Source organism: Ursus arctos, unplaced genomic scaffold (assembly GCF_023065955.2).
Source record: "Ursus arctos isolate Adak ecotype North America unplaced genomic scaffold, UrsArc2.0 scaffold_5, whole genome shotgun sequence".
Lineage (NCBI taxonomy): Eukaryota > Metazoa > Chordata > Mammalia > Carnivora > Ursidae > Ursus > Ursus arctos.
Window position 1 is genome coordinate 17,129,475 of NW_026623067.1, and position 14,480 is coordinate 17,143,954.

At 38.6% G+C, this 14,480-nt stretch overlaps 1 protein-coding gene across 1 annotated transcript; it reads right to left on the reverse strand.

The window, feature by feature from the left end:
* Positions 1-2,319: 2,319 nt before the first annotated feature.
* Positions 2,320-14,474, reverse strand: ATG12 (autophagy related 12). Its single transcript, XM_026507793.4, has 4 exons — positions 13,971-14,474; positions 10,033-10,169; positions 4,793-4,855; positions 2,320-4,185 (listed from the first exon to the last, which is right to left on the reverse strand). The coding sequence occupies exons 1-4, from the start codon at positions 14,131-14,133 to the stop codon at positions 4,126-4,128; spliced, it is 423 nt and encodes a 140-aa protein (XP_026363578.1). The 5' UTR covers positions 14,134-14,474; the 3' UTR covers positions 2,320-4,125.
* Between the last annotated feature and the right edge of the window lie 6 nt (positions 14,475-14,480).

The window sequence follows — 14,480 nt, forward strand, 5'->3', positions numbered from 1 at the left end:
AACTGTGGATTTATAAGGACCCTTCTAACTTGCTTAAACATTCGTGTTTTATGTTTTATTAACATTATGTAAGAAGGCAGAGGTACATTTATTATCTGGTACCAAATCTTCTTGCTTTCCATTATTTCTAAAAATTCAAGTTAAAAAAATCAAGATTTCAGTTTAAATCTGAAAACCTAATTAGAAAAAAAGTGCTAAGAATACGGATCTTGTTTTATACCAAAGCTGAGGGCATAATAGGCACTTAGTATGTGAGTGAACAAATGGAAGGTACAAGTAAGAGCTGTTTCAAGGCTTTCGATAGATTTTGCCTAACTGCCCCTTGAAGATGTATTTTCCATTCATATTTCACGCACCACGAATATGAGGGGACTTATTTCCGCTCAACTTTGCCACTACTGACACAGTTACACTGCTTCCTACTTGTTTTTCTACGACTTGCACTGTGATAGGTGACAATTAGCACCTCGTAGTTATTTGGGTAAGTAATGGGGCTCTATACTTTCTGTGCTTTATTAGGCATCTGTATTATAAATTTTAAAAAAATTTTATAAAATTTTTAAATTTATAAATTTTATAAAATTAAAAAACAGTGGTATGTTAGTTTCAGGTGTACAAAATAGTGACTCAACAATTCCATACATCACCTGGTGTTCATCACAGGTGCTTTCCTTAATCCCCATCACTACTCCACCCATCCCCCCGCCCACCTTTTTTATGAATTGCATTTTAATATTTTTGCTCATTTTTCAGTTTTTTTTCCTCCAACTGAAATTTCTTCATACACACTGGATATTAAAACCGTACACACATTGCAAATATTTTCATTTTCCGCCATATAAAACCTTAAGATTTCCTTTAATGTTGCTTTGCCACGTTAAACATTTTGCAAGTCACATTTAATAAGTTCATTCAATATATAATGGATTACTGATTACATATGTAAGAATATGTACTAAATATTATGTGTGGGTACCAAATAAAAAACCAAAAAGCATCCAATTTTCAGGCACATTACAATCATGAAAGGTTGTTATATGCACATTTAGAATACAGTGTGCAGAAGGGCTGTAGTAGTGGAAGTTCGCTGCGTGTGCTTCTGAGGGAGAGTACCCTGAATGCTTTAGACAGGCTTTAAGGAAAAGTCAAAATCAGAATCAGGCAGAGAGGTAAGCTTTGACGCGGGGGAAGTTCTACGTACATTTCCACAAGTGAAATGCATGGGCAGATGTCAGAAAGCACAAGGCACATTCAGGGAACAGTGAATAGTCAGCGTGGGCTGGATGATATTGTAGAGAAAGACTACACCTGCTGAACAGTTTTGAATACTTTCCCTTCCATTATGTGGTCTGTAGCTGCCTTCCCCAGTGCCAGAAGCTTACCCAGGATATTATAATCCTTGGAAAACGAAGCAGAAGCCACAGGAAGGGCGATTTTCAGTTTCATACCCCCTGCACACCACAGGCCTGCCCACTTTGGGTTTCGCACAGATGAATCACCTTGACTGACGCCATACAATCTAAGGCAGAGTCTGCACTTTCAGTTCTCTAATCCGAGAAGAACAGGTATTTAAGGTCCCTGGAGGGTTCAAACTTCTAGGAAATCATATTCCACGAAGTATCAAATCTTATTTGGCCCACACATAAACATGCTCAGCTTACCTTAGACCCTAACAATGGGGACACCTCATGATGCAATCCTTGGCATGGATATCGTCAAAGGCGAGAGCACAGGACTCCACTAGTATACAGCTGGGTCACCACTGCACAGGATAAAGCATGACATCGCAGACACCGATTTTCTCATAAACATGGAAAACTTAAAATGTAACTGGAAGGTCTGGTTGCCCCCTACCCCCTGGTTCAATTACAATGAAGACCGTTTAAACCAGAGAGCTGCAAAAATACCTGTGAAGTGTATTTTACTTTCTAGTCACTCAGTTACTTGTGAGATCCATGCTTAGAAGCAAATGTTGCAAAGTCAGCACGGAATGATTAAATCCTTTGGGTAAGGATTTAAGAGATAACAGTGTAAATAAGGTTTGAAAAAAAATGTAAAGTCCTATATATTCTTCAAGGTTATTAGAGAGGAAAACAGGTAAGGTATGGGGTACCTGGGTAGCTCAGTCGGTGAAGAGTCTGCCTTGACTCAGGTCATGATCAGGGTCATGATCCCATGAGCCTGCACTGAGCTCCCTGCTCAGTGGGGAGTCTGCCTCTCCCTCTCCCTCTGCTGCTGTGCCTGCTCACCCTCTTGTGCTCTCTCTCTAATAAATAAAATCTTTAAAACAAACAAATAAAAAAAGGTAAGGCATGTATATTTAGCTAACCTTAGATTTAATTAAGTTATTTAGATCAAAAAAAGAACAATTAAGTTGATGTTACAAATTCAAACTCAAGCAGTTCTGATTGCTGAGGTAGTAAATATTCTATTCCCTGAAACCTTAGTGGCAAATTTAATATAATTTAAACACATTTTTGCTACATGTTAAATATATATGCATATAAATAAGTAAATATATTCACACCCTTCAATAAACTATAAGTGGACAAAGCTGGAGAACAGATCCTTTCCATAACCAACTATTTGATTCAAAAATACACTTCTCAGCTCTCAACATATATACAAATTTCTTACCTAGTCTTAAAAGATAAATTTGCAGAATGCGACCTGTATTATTCTAGCACTAACTACTAGCTAAATTAATTTATTACACAGGGACATCAGTATAAGGGAACTTAAGAATTCATTCTGGATACACCATATGTTAACTAACTGAATTTAAATTAAAACCCAAAAAACTAAAAAATAAAAAATTCATAAAAAAAATTCATTCTTGGGCAGAAAAATGAGAACTGAACAGTGATTTCATCACTAACTGAATTGTTCCTTAGCATACCCTAAGGCTAATACAGGGCAGATCATTAACCATAAAGTACATCGTGGGATTACAGGGATAAAAGTGTAGTTCAAAGTCTTCTGACAAAATCATACATTCCCATTACCTTTGAAAATAAACACTCAGAATTCTTGTATTTATCTTAGATCCTGTTTGGACATTCCATTCAATTTATTGGAATGCTTTTCGAAATGCTGCATTACCATTATAATACAGAATGATATAATACAGAATCTCACTTCAAGCAATTAACAGTCTAATAGAATCAGGGAAAATGGGACTTTTAGTCATAGCATGAAATACATATGGAACCTAAGGCTATCCAATTATTCGAGTGTTTTCAAGTTAGAAAACAGATTACAAAAAACTCAAAGATGTTGCCAGGTTTACTGAGTGCTTCTGACAATGTAGAAGACAGACATCAAGTAACACCACAGTTAGAACCATTAGGACTCACAATCACTTAAATGATAGGACTGAAAAGAGTTGTATGACTCAATTGTCACAATTTGTAAAATTCCTTCTGTTTTCCCAATAAAATAATTCTAAACCACGCATATTCTCTAAAGTAGCTTTTCAGTGTGTCAACATGCTTTCTGTCTTGGCTACGTTTGCTAGAAATTAGCAGGAATCGCTTTTTTCCTCCATTATCATCTGGCAAAGGTATAAAACCAAACCGCTTAACTCCTTCTGCCAGCTAGGCTGCCCCCTACTGGCCTGTAAGACACAGAGCCAGCAGGTCAGTGGGACTACTACCTAACGCTGTAGATCTAACCATACAGGAGAAAAGGCATAACCCATTGCTCAGACTCCCTGAACATGCACGAAAAGAATCCTTTAGAAAACTGACTTTCACAGTGGGGAAAAAAAGCAGCTGAGTGTTCTTTCTACAAGTAAACAATTTCAGTCACTAAGAACTGATAACAATTCTGGTTGGTAACAGTCTTAGTCTCCCTTTTCAACTCCTTGGCGGCCGATCTGGAGCAGTTGTAGTAATAATGGGTAAACTGTAAAGCCAATCTTTTATGATGATTTGTGAATTAATACAAATCACATTTTTGTGAGTCCATCTACTCTATGGATTTCTTTATGCATAAACATGATTCATAGCGGATACAAGCTGTATAGATCACATACACAAGTCTCTTGTCACAAGTATCAACTTTTTCCAGAGCTGCTTCCTTTGTGGAGATGCTTTTGGGTAGCAAGAGCTTTTTCTCTGCACTTCATCCCCATGCCTGAGACTTGCAGTAATGTAGGACCAGTTTACCGTCACTGCCAAAGCACTACAAAAAGAAAAAAAGGGAATAAATTAAACTCCGTTTAATTTTTATTATTCCTAGATGAAACTAAGGAAACAATGTTACGTATATCCTAAATATCTTCATCCGCCCGTGTAAGTTATCTATCTACAAGACTATTTCTTTCAACAGATCCAAGTTACTCTCGGACCCATATCAGTAATCACAAATGTTTAATAAAACCCAGCATTTTAGGCACAGGTGGGCTTGCGTAATATGTATGTCCCTTCCCTACATCTCTGACTATAAGGTATGTACTGTTTTCTAGTAGCAGTGCTAGTGTGTACACTCAATGACTACGGCCACTAAACGCCAGAATGTTGAATAAAGTCATTACGTAGCCTTCCTTTTCAACGTCTTCGGGGGCAGATCTGGATTACTGTACTTCAAAGTCATCTTCTGTTGCTATTATTCATTTCTTAATTCTTCCATCACTATAATTTCAGATCCAACTATGTTCTAAGTGTTAGATATAACAATTCTTTTATGACAGCTAAGAATGGCATATATCTCTTAAAATGTTTTGAGCTTATGATCACGTAATAGACACAGATGTCAGACTCCATCAGAAAACAAAGTACTGATGTATTACCTCATAGAGGGTTCCAACTTCCTGGTCTGGGGAGGGGGCAAAGGACTGATTCACATAAATAAACTGCAAGAAAGAAAAAAAGATGATTCGTTTTTAATGGTATCCTGATTAATCTTCACTTTTCTGGGTTTGGTCAGCTATTTCAATTTGTCTTCAGAATTGAAAAAAGGTTTCCTAGGCTCCTTCTAATTCTAATAACTTACTCAACTAATGAGATCTCTCATAAAATCAATCATTATCTTCCCTCTGGAGGATTAAAAGTAACAGAATTTCCGGTCCTAGAACAGTGGTTCCCAACTTTTTATAACTAAGAAACTTTTAAATATTGTTTTTACAAATAGCATTTGAAGGTTTATTGAAGAAAGTAATTACTGGAAATATTAATTTTCACACTTACTCGTAATTAAAGACAGAATTCTCCTAATGAAATTCTACACACAGCCCAAAATCAAGAAATCTATTATTTGAGCTATTTGTGCACTTTTCTGGAGGGGGGGTAAATGACACACATGCCTGGAGAGATATATATACATATATTTTACCTTTATCACCTCTGAAAACTCTCAAAGGTACTGAACTTCAGGTGGAGAACCACTACTATTAAGTCACTTTCCACCATGTGAGGTTAAAAAAAACCAAAGTAACATAAATGAAGTAAAAAGGTAACATAGCCTTGTTCTTTAAAGGATTCACTGTTTAATGCTTCAGTTTAGTCTATTTTTACTAAAACACTTCTAGTACTTAAAACATTTCTGGGCGTGCCTGGGTGGCTAAGTCAGTCAAGCAACTGACTTCGTTCAGCTCAGGTCATGATCTTAGGGTCCTGGGATCAAGCCCCACATTGGGTTCCCACTCAGTGGAGAGTCTGCTTCTCCTTCTCCCTCTGTCCCTCTGCCTGTTTGTGCTCGCTTTTTCAAATAAATAAATAAAATCTTTAAAAAAAACCAGAAACAAAACCAAAAAACATTTCCGAAGATCCTGAAACAAAAGGCCACAGTGTCAAAGTGGCTTTTGATAATTTTCTTTTTTAGAAAACAAAAAACAGTATTTGCAGGTAATTCAATTTTCCTTTGTAATCAAATTCTAAGACTAAAATTTCCTGGGCTTAACATAGTCTTAAAAGAAAAAAACAGTACTGGAATAGGTGCTTGAGAGACACTACATGGGTCCAGCTATAAGAATAAATATTGCTTCCATTTCTCCCCGAGGCAATACAGTGCGGTAATTAAGAACAGAAACTCTACTGAGATAGATCGAGGTTTGAATCTTGGCTCCAAATACAAATAACCTTTCTCACCCTCTTCCCTTATTTGTAAATGTGGAAAATAACAGTACCTGTGTTTCATGGGGCTGCCGGGAAAGGTAAAATGAGACAGGACACATCATGTATCAGTGCCCGGTGTATGTACTCAACAGACACTAGTTATAAGGATTAAATTATTTCAAAATAGTCCATGCTTATTTATCAATTCATGGTTAAGACTGAGTAATGTTCTAACATAAAAACTCAGAAACTTAACAGAAATGTGTGCATTTTAATGTGAATTTCCTATGATACATACATAATAATTGTGTTTAGCTCCTGGCACTTTGAGTGGACAGAGATTTTACTCTTGGTACATTTTAAATTAGGAGAAAGGCTCTCTATGGCAGTTTATTTTAGCAAATAGTCACTGAGTGTCCCTTATGTGCTGAAAACTGCACAAAGTGTGGCCCCCCTCTCTCTCTAAAATAAATACTTTAAAAACCAGCTTTGTTGCATATAAAATTCGTATCTTACAATTTCTTTCAACTCTGCTATCGACATTTGACGATATTCTAATTTTCTTTCAATGTCATGTCCTCTTTTTTCCCCTATATGTCCAAAGGAGGTTTTTTGTTTTCTTTCAAGCCTGGTTAATCTTACCAGAATATTTCTTGGTGCTTGCTATTCTTTGTTGATATTCTCAGGTAATTTTTCAATATGTAGTTTCAAATCTTCCTAAGAAATTTCCCTTGATTTTTACTTTTAAATATTCGTTTTGTTCCTTTGACTTTTCAGGGGTTCCCGTTATCCGTATGCTCACTGTCCTTTGTTCATACTCAATTATTTACCTCCTTTTCTGAAATCTTTTTTACCTTTCTTTTTGATTAAAAAAAATTGGCTTTTATTTGGCTCCTGGGTGGCTCAGTCAATTAAGCGTCTGACTCTTGATTTCATCTCAGTGTCGTGAGATCAAGCCCTGCATCAGGCTCCGCACTGGGCATGGAGACTGCTTAAGATTCTCTCCCCCTCTCCGAAAAAAAAAAAAATTGGTTTTTTTTGCCTTCTATTTTTCCTAAGGCATTATTGGTTATTTGCTCTTATGTTTCTCCTACTTGAATCTCCACTTCTGAAATAACTTTTATTTGTAATTCTTTGCCTGAGATCTGTCACTCAGTTGAGTTTTCCTAATGCTGGTTTCCGTTGTTCTTTCACATCTTCTATCATTTTCTTAATGTCTTTTAGACTCGTTTTGAAATATTAAAGTTACAGTTATTGACCTGTATCACAGGCACATCTTTCTGGCATGCTTTGTCTTTAGGAATGTTATTTTTCTTTCTTATAACATTGTATGGGATTTGACCTTGATATTTCTCCATTGCTTCTTTTTTTTTTTTTAAGATTTACTTACTGATTTGAGAGAGAGAAAACACAAGTGGGAGGGTCTGAGGGAGAGGGAGAAAGAATCTCAAGCAGACTCTGCGCAAAGGGCACAGCCTGACGTGGGGCTCGATCTCACAACCCTGAGATTGGGACCAAGCAGAAACCAAGAGTCAGACGTTTAACCAACTGCACCACCCTGGCGTCCCTCCGTTGCTTATTTTTGTATGTACTGAGCTTTCTTCAACTTTAGCTTTCCACTCTGCTCCCCTCCACGTTGATCTGGTCTTTCTCTTTCCTTCTTCTCTCATGTTCCTAACCCTGTTCAATTTTGTTTCACTTCCAGAAGTTCCTCTTCAGTGTGGTGTCTTGTCCTGCGAGGGACCCTACTGACTGTTTGGAGAGCCCTCTGGGGCTAGACTGCTCCAGCCGCTTCAGTCCTCCTTGGGGCAGAGGCACTGTAATCACCTGCTACTGGAAAGAAGCAAACCCGCTCAGTTTCAGCTACCATACTTAAATTGGCCTCCTCTACCTCCCAGTGAACACCTGCTGGCTAGATCAGGTTCTTCTCTCAGTGCTGCCACGTGCCAATTCTATCGCTTCTTTCAGCACATTTGGTGATACCATGCATTTTAGGGTTCATGAGGATACTCCCTCATCTAGGTTTGTTACAAATACCGATCAACTGTTTTTTGGTTTTGCTGTCTAGTCAGCAACATTTTTGTGGGAATTTGAAGATCCAATCATGCCTCTGACACCACTGCTATCTTCACAGAATCCCTAACATTATATTTTCCTTCACATCCATTCTGTTTAAAATACTGTGGAGTACAGCTAGATGAAAGTCAGATGTGAGTTCTAGTTCAGTCTAGGAAAGTGACAAAATGATTCTACTTTTGTTTGTTACCTATTGCTTAAATGGAAAGAACTAATCAGATTCACTACAAAGGTTTAAAGTTCAACCATATGAAATTGCTGTTTTTATGTTATAATGGTTGACTGATGGCAATTTTACATGGTTCAACCTAATACATATGGCTTTCAATCAAGTCCTTTCAGACTGCAGAATATAGGCAACACGAAGAGTCAAGACTAACATTAACATTGGACATAGCATCATTTCATTTTCTATTCATAAATTTCTTACAGTAATGCCTCAATTACTTGGTACTCTTCTGGTTTTGTATTTCATCATCTCTTCAGGCAGCACCCTTAGTACAGACAGCCTCTGCTCATTTCTCTCAAGTCTATGTCCTCGGTCCCCTAACTTCCATTTAGACTTGGATACTAGTCAAGTCCTCTGCTCCTGAGGTTCTAGCTTCCATATGCATGTGGATGACATTATAATCTTCCACCCATCTCTGGCATTTTTTAAATTAAATTCTATATGGCACTCTTACAAAGCAGGCTTTTCTCACTCTAATTGATCACAAAGGCAACTTCCTCTGGAGGAATCTTTGGCTCTATGCTATTCCCGCCTCAAATACCTTCTAGTGATTGACCAACTTGTACTTACTTTTGTACCTATAACCCCTTCATGAGAGCCACTTACAGCTCTCAGATCAGTTTCTTCCTCCTCAATGACAGAAAGAAATAAATTCCAACACATATCGCTTTAATAGATTAATTCACTCATGTTATGCATTCTTACTTCTAAGTTCATAAGCAACTACATCCTTCCCCAACACTAATACATACAAACTCTTAATTTGTATTTTAAATGAAGTGATTCTTCATTTACCTAACTATTCATATACTACCTGTGTTAATACTGACCAAGATTGTGATCTGCAGGTAAAGGTGTCTGATATATTATTTATAACACGTGACCAAAAAATACCAAACATATGTAGCCATTTAAAATTCTGTAGTAAAGGGACACCTGGGTGGCTCAGTCGGTTAAGTGCCTGCCTTTGGCTCAGGTCATGATCCCAGGGTCCCACGATCGAGCTCCTTGCTCAGTGGGGAGCCTGCTTCTCCCTCTGCCTGCTGCTCCCCCTGCTTGTGCTCGTTCTCTCTTCCTCTCTGACAAATAATAACATCTTTAAAAAAACAAAATAAAATTCTGTAGTAAAATACCAAGTTAAAAACAAATGACATTTAAAATATTAATCCTTAGAACTGCCACCACAAAGTGCTTACCATGTACTATACTATGAAATAGGTATCTCTCTTAGTTCTTTCATGACATTGCAAAAAATATATTGCTTACCTCAAGCAGATTGGGAAGGACCACTGATAACAAAACAAATTTTAAAAAACCCAGAACTTCTCTGTATTAATGTTCTATGAGAGATCTTTCTGCATGGGCATTTAGTGACTTGAGAAAACAACAACAAAAACAACAACACAGTAGGTAAAGAAAAAAAAACCCAAAACCCCAATACAGTAGGTAAAAAAGTAGTTCGCACTATAAAAGCAAATCTAAAAATCATTTCATTTCGGAGTTCCCCAGAATTCAATAAAGTTCAGAAATTCCATCAACAAAAGAAATAAAGACATTACACTAAAGGAACATATGTGGCTCCATATTCATTTCTAAGTACAACAACTATTCATAGTTGCCTAGGAACTACTGTGAATTTATGTAGGGAAATGATCACCGTTGCTCTCATACCAACTGTTCAGACGCCACAAGCTTAAGGAATTTTTTGATGAAGTCAATGAGTCCTTGAATGGTTCGGGTTCGCTCTACAGCCCACTTCTTTGTTTTCATTATAGGGGTGTCTCCCACAGCCTTCAACAGGACATCAACTGTCAAAGAAAAAAATACGGGCAATTACACTGAACCATCCAAAGAAAATGTGATATAAAAGACTTCAGAAAACTTAAACCTTTAATCGAAACGCAGTTTATGTATTTATGATACTGGAGGCATGTCCAAGATGTAGAAATGTTAGGTAATATTCTTTCTCATCATGCTTTTGTGGATTTTTCCCCTTGATTCTATAGTCCCACAAAGGTCTCCCCATGAAACTGACCTTTAAAATGCATTTGGATGTAACAGACAATTCCAAAGAGAAGAAATGAAGATAGAAGAAAAGACAGTAGAAAAGAAAATAAGAAAAAATACATTAGATAATGTCATGTCTTTTTTCAATGACCAAACTAGTAAAATTACAACAATAAAAGTGTAGACAATATCACCGTTGGGAAAGCAAAATTGTATACCCTTTCTGGAGAACATTATGGTAATAGATATCCAAATACTGGGGCGCCTGGGTGGCACGGCAGTTAAGCGTCTGCCTTCGGCTCAGGGCGTGATCCCGGCGTTTTAGGATCGAGCCCCACATCAGGCTCCTCCGCTATGAGCCTGCTTCTTCCTCTCCCACTCCCCCTGCTTGTGTTCCCTCTCTCGCTGGCTGTCTCTATCTCTGTCGAATAAATAAAATCTTAAAAAAAAAAAAAATCCAAATATTTCAAGATATACTTCGACTCAATAACCCTTCTAGGAATCTAGTCTAAGAAAAGATGAGATGTGAAAAGAGTCACTTAGAAGGATTTCACCTTTGTTGAAGATTTTATTTTTACAGAAAAACAAAAAAACAAAAACCTTGGAAAACCTAAATATCCAGCAAGTATATTTAGAAGATTGGTTAAATAAAGGATATTACACTCTCTGACAATTTATAAAGCACAAACATTCTAAACTCCCTGGGTTCAAAAATCCTGATTCTGCACTTGCTAGGTATACATATCAGGATAAGCTTTTAATCTCCCTGAGCCACAGTTTCTCCATTTGTAAAATGACGATAATACCATCTACCTCACAAGGTTGCTGTGAGGATTAAATTAGTTAATACATGTACTTAGAATAGTATCAGCTCATAACTCATACTTATTGAACCTTAAGATTATTAAGCTGCCACTAGAGAAACACTATAAAAGCATATTTAACAGTATGACTAAATTATCAAAATGTACTAAACACAAAACAACATGTACAATAGGATATCAATTTCATTAAAACCACTACAGACACATATTCACAGAAATGTGGAATATGCACCAAAATACTCCTTCTCAGTAGTGACATTATAGACGATCGCTTGATTTTATTTGTGCTTTTTGTAACCATGAAGTTTCCTACAATAAACTTAATAAAGTAACAAAAAGTATTAAAAAGAAAATACAAGTAGGAGCCAAAAGATTTCAGATAGAGAAATCACGTTTCAATAATCTAGACAGGGATCCCTGGGTGGCTCAGTTAAGCTTCTGCCTTTGGCTCAGGTCATGATCCCATGGATCTGGGATCAAGTCTTGCATTGGGCTCCTTGCTCGGCAGGGAGCCTGCTTCTCCCTCTGCCTGCTGCTCCCCTGCTTGTGCACGCTCGCGCTCTCTCTCTCTCACTCTCTGACAAATAAATAAATAAATAAAATCTTAAAAAAAAAAAAAAAATCCAGACTACTACAATCAAAAGTAACACTGAAACCAAAATAGTGTACTGCTGCCCCCTAAAGTTAGCTCTACACTACTACATCCTCCTTGTTTCATTTTTTGGGATTAAAAACTGAGATTCCTACCACTTCACTGTAATCAATTTATTCAAGTTTGCCCCTGAAACGAAGGCACCTAGAACAGAGAACACAGACAATTTATCTTCCTGCTAAAGTTTATCTTCCTTTCTCCATTTAATAATTATAGCTTCAGTTATTTAAATATGAATGAATTGGGAGATAACAGAAGATTTTGGTTGACTTAGCTTCCATACCTCCCTTAGTCCCTTGGGACCTATCAATAACTCAGTTGTAACTGGGTATTTCAGTAAAGTGAGGCAGAAAATCTTGTGAGTTATATATACAACTGAAGGAAGAAGAGCGGAAAGGCATGAAGCTAGAGAAGGAAAGTTACTGTAGTTATAGCTCTTTTTTTTTTTTTTTTTTTAATTCTAAAGGCGATTTGCTTTGAGTTCTCAACCATAGCTATACATTAGAATCAACACTTACAAGAATACAGGTATCCTCATCAATTACATGAAGATCTTCTGGAAGTAGCTCTCCCAAGTAATCTTAATTAGTTCCTAAGGACTAACAACCTTGGTCAGCTTCAGGAATCTTTATTCTTCTGTAGCTTAAACTAAAGGTGGAGCATATGAAATAGTGAAGCTTCTTCCATCAGAAGAGGTCTTCAAAAAAGGATGACAACTTCAGGGTAGAAATTCAATAGCTAGAAACTAAGGGTAGAAATTCAATAGCTAGAAACTAAGTTTTTCATCACAGAGGCAAACTCAAATGCTCCCAAGTGCCAGAAAATGAAAATACTACTTTTCAACGGTGGTTTAAAGAAAGAGAAAACTATGCAGACCAAAGAAAACATGCCATACAACCTGAGGCCATATCTGGGTTATGGGCCATTCATTTTTTGCTTCTGTTTTACTCAGCTATCTTCAGGGTCAAGTAGTAAGCTTTTGTCTAAGGCTGTCAAAGCCAACCCCCCGCCAAACAAACAAACAAAACCACTCCACAACAACAAAAAACCTTTGAAAAGTCTGTTTCTGCTTATAGTAAAATGAAGGAAAAAAAGAACAAGAATCTGTAAAAATCATGGAATTCTTCACAAAGACTCTAGTGCTTCTTTACAGAAATAATCACAGGTTTCTGTTACTCTACTAGGGCATCACGTGGAAATGACAGAATAAGTTTCCCCCCAAATGTAGAGGTGGTCTGACTTAAAAGGGAGAGGGTGCCAGGAAACAATTCTCCAAAAGCAGCAGAAACTGAAATTCTACTGAAAGGCTGTGCGATCACAGAGTAGAAAACATGCCATAGCTATACTTTAAAACTGTGGACTGAGAAAAACTGAGGCCTAGGGTCAACCAATCCAAATCATAAATCGCTGATTTGAGGATTTTCTCAGAGGCAACTCTACATAGAATGCTCAAGGACAAGTGACTTCCTTAGGATTTTCCCTGTTTTACAATGGGCAACCAATTCTCAAGCAATGAAGCGTTGATAACTAATTCAAGCAATGAAATGACTCGCTTATAAAGGTTCCAAAATGGTCTTGGGGCGGGGAGGGGAAGGCGATGCCTATGCTTAGATTTTCTCTTAACATTCTTCATACTTGGTAAAATTTGTTTTTTTGGTACACGGAGTGAATTCACACGGACTTTGATATAAGAAACAGCGAACTAGCCGGAAGCGTGGATTCTAATCCAGACTTGCTACCGACCATCCCTAACACCTTAAGTCATTAATCAAATAATTACGTCTCATAGTAAGTCCCTGGGGTCACCCGAGATCCCACTCAGCTCCCACCTTCAACAAGCCGCAGTCCGGCCAACTCAAAAGAGTGGATGTACCGTGGCAGCCACGGACCCGCACCTCACCGCGAAGGTGCGTCCAGAAGTGGCTCTCCTGAGAAGCACTCAACTCAAAGGTCCCGAAAGCCGAAAACCACACTTCCTCTGTCCTCGCTGGTCAAAAGCCACGACCAGGACCTTTAAATTTTGCTCCTCTAAATTTTGCTCCTTTATTGCCCGCCAGGGACCTAGTCGGACGCAATCTCAATCAACCTCCCGCCCCTGCCTAGAAAGGAACTGCTCTCAACATTACTTTTTTTCTTGGTGTCTCCGGCAGGTTCTTCTGTCCCCGGGGAGACCGCGGCGGAAGAAGGGGGCTCAGGAGTGGCTGTTTCTGGGGAGACCTCCGTAGGTCCTTCGCCATCAGCTGCAGTTGAGGGAGGGAGCTGCAGCGCGGAATCCGGCTCCTCGGCCATCTTGCTCAATGGCAGGCGAGGGCGGAAGTAGTGGCTCAGCGCGCTCAGTGGGCGGGCTTTACGCCGGGGGCGTCGCTAAGGTGGCGCCGGAGGGGTGGTGGTGGTGGGGGGGAACCCAACCTAACGGTGAAAGGTGGAGTTGTCGGTTGGTCCTCTATGTGGAACGTGTCGCAGAGCCCCGACTGTTGCTACCGCAACTAAGCTTTTGCACAACAATCCTCCGGAAGAAGTCTGCAAACCTTTCACCCGCGCGCCGCCAAGTGCGCAGGCGCCTCTCTGACAAGCGGCCGCGGAGCTGGAGATGTTTCCGCTTCCCTTCTCGCCGGTCCCGCTCCGGCCCCGCCCCG

Coding starts and splice junctions, on each gene's coding strand:
- ATG12 (XM_026507793.4), bottom strand. CDS start 14,133: ATGGCCGAGGAGCCGGATTCCGCGCTGCAGCTCCCTCCCTCAACTGCA. Junction 4,856..10,032: donor TTGTGGCGTCTGAACAGTTG/GTATGAGAGCAA, acceptor TCTTTCTTGCAG/TTTATTTATGTGAATCAGTC. Junction 4,186..4,792: donor AAGTTGGAACCCTCTATGAG/GTAATACATCAG, acceptor TTCTTTTTGTAG/TGCTTTGGCAGTGACGGTAA.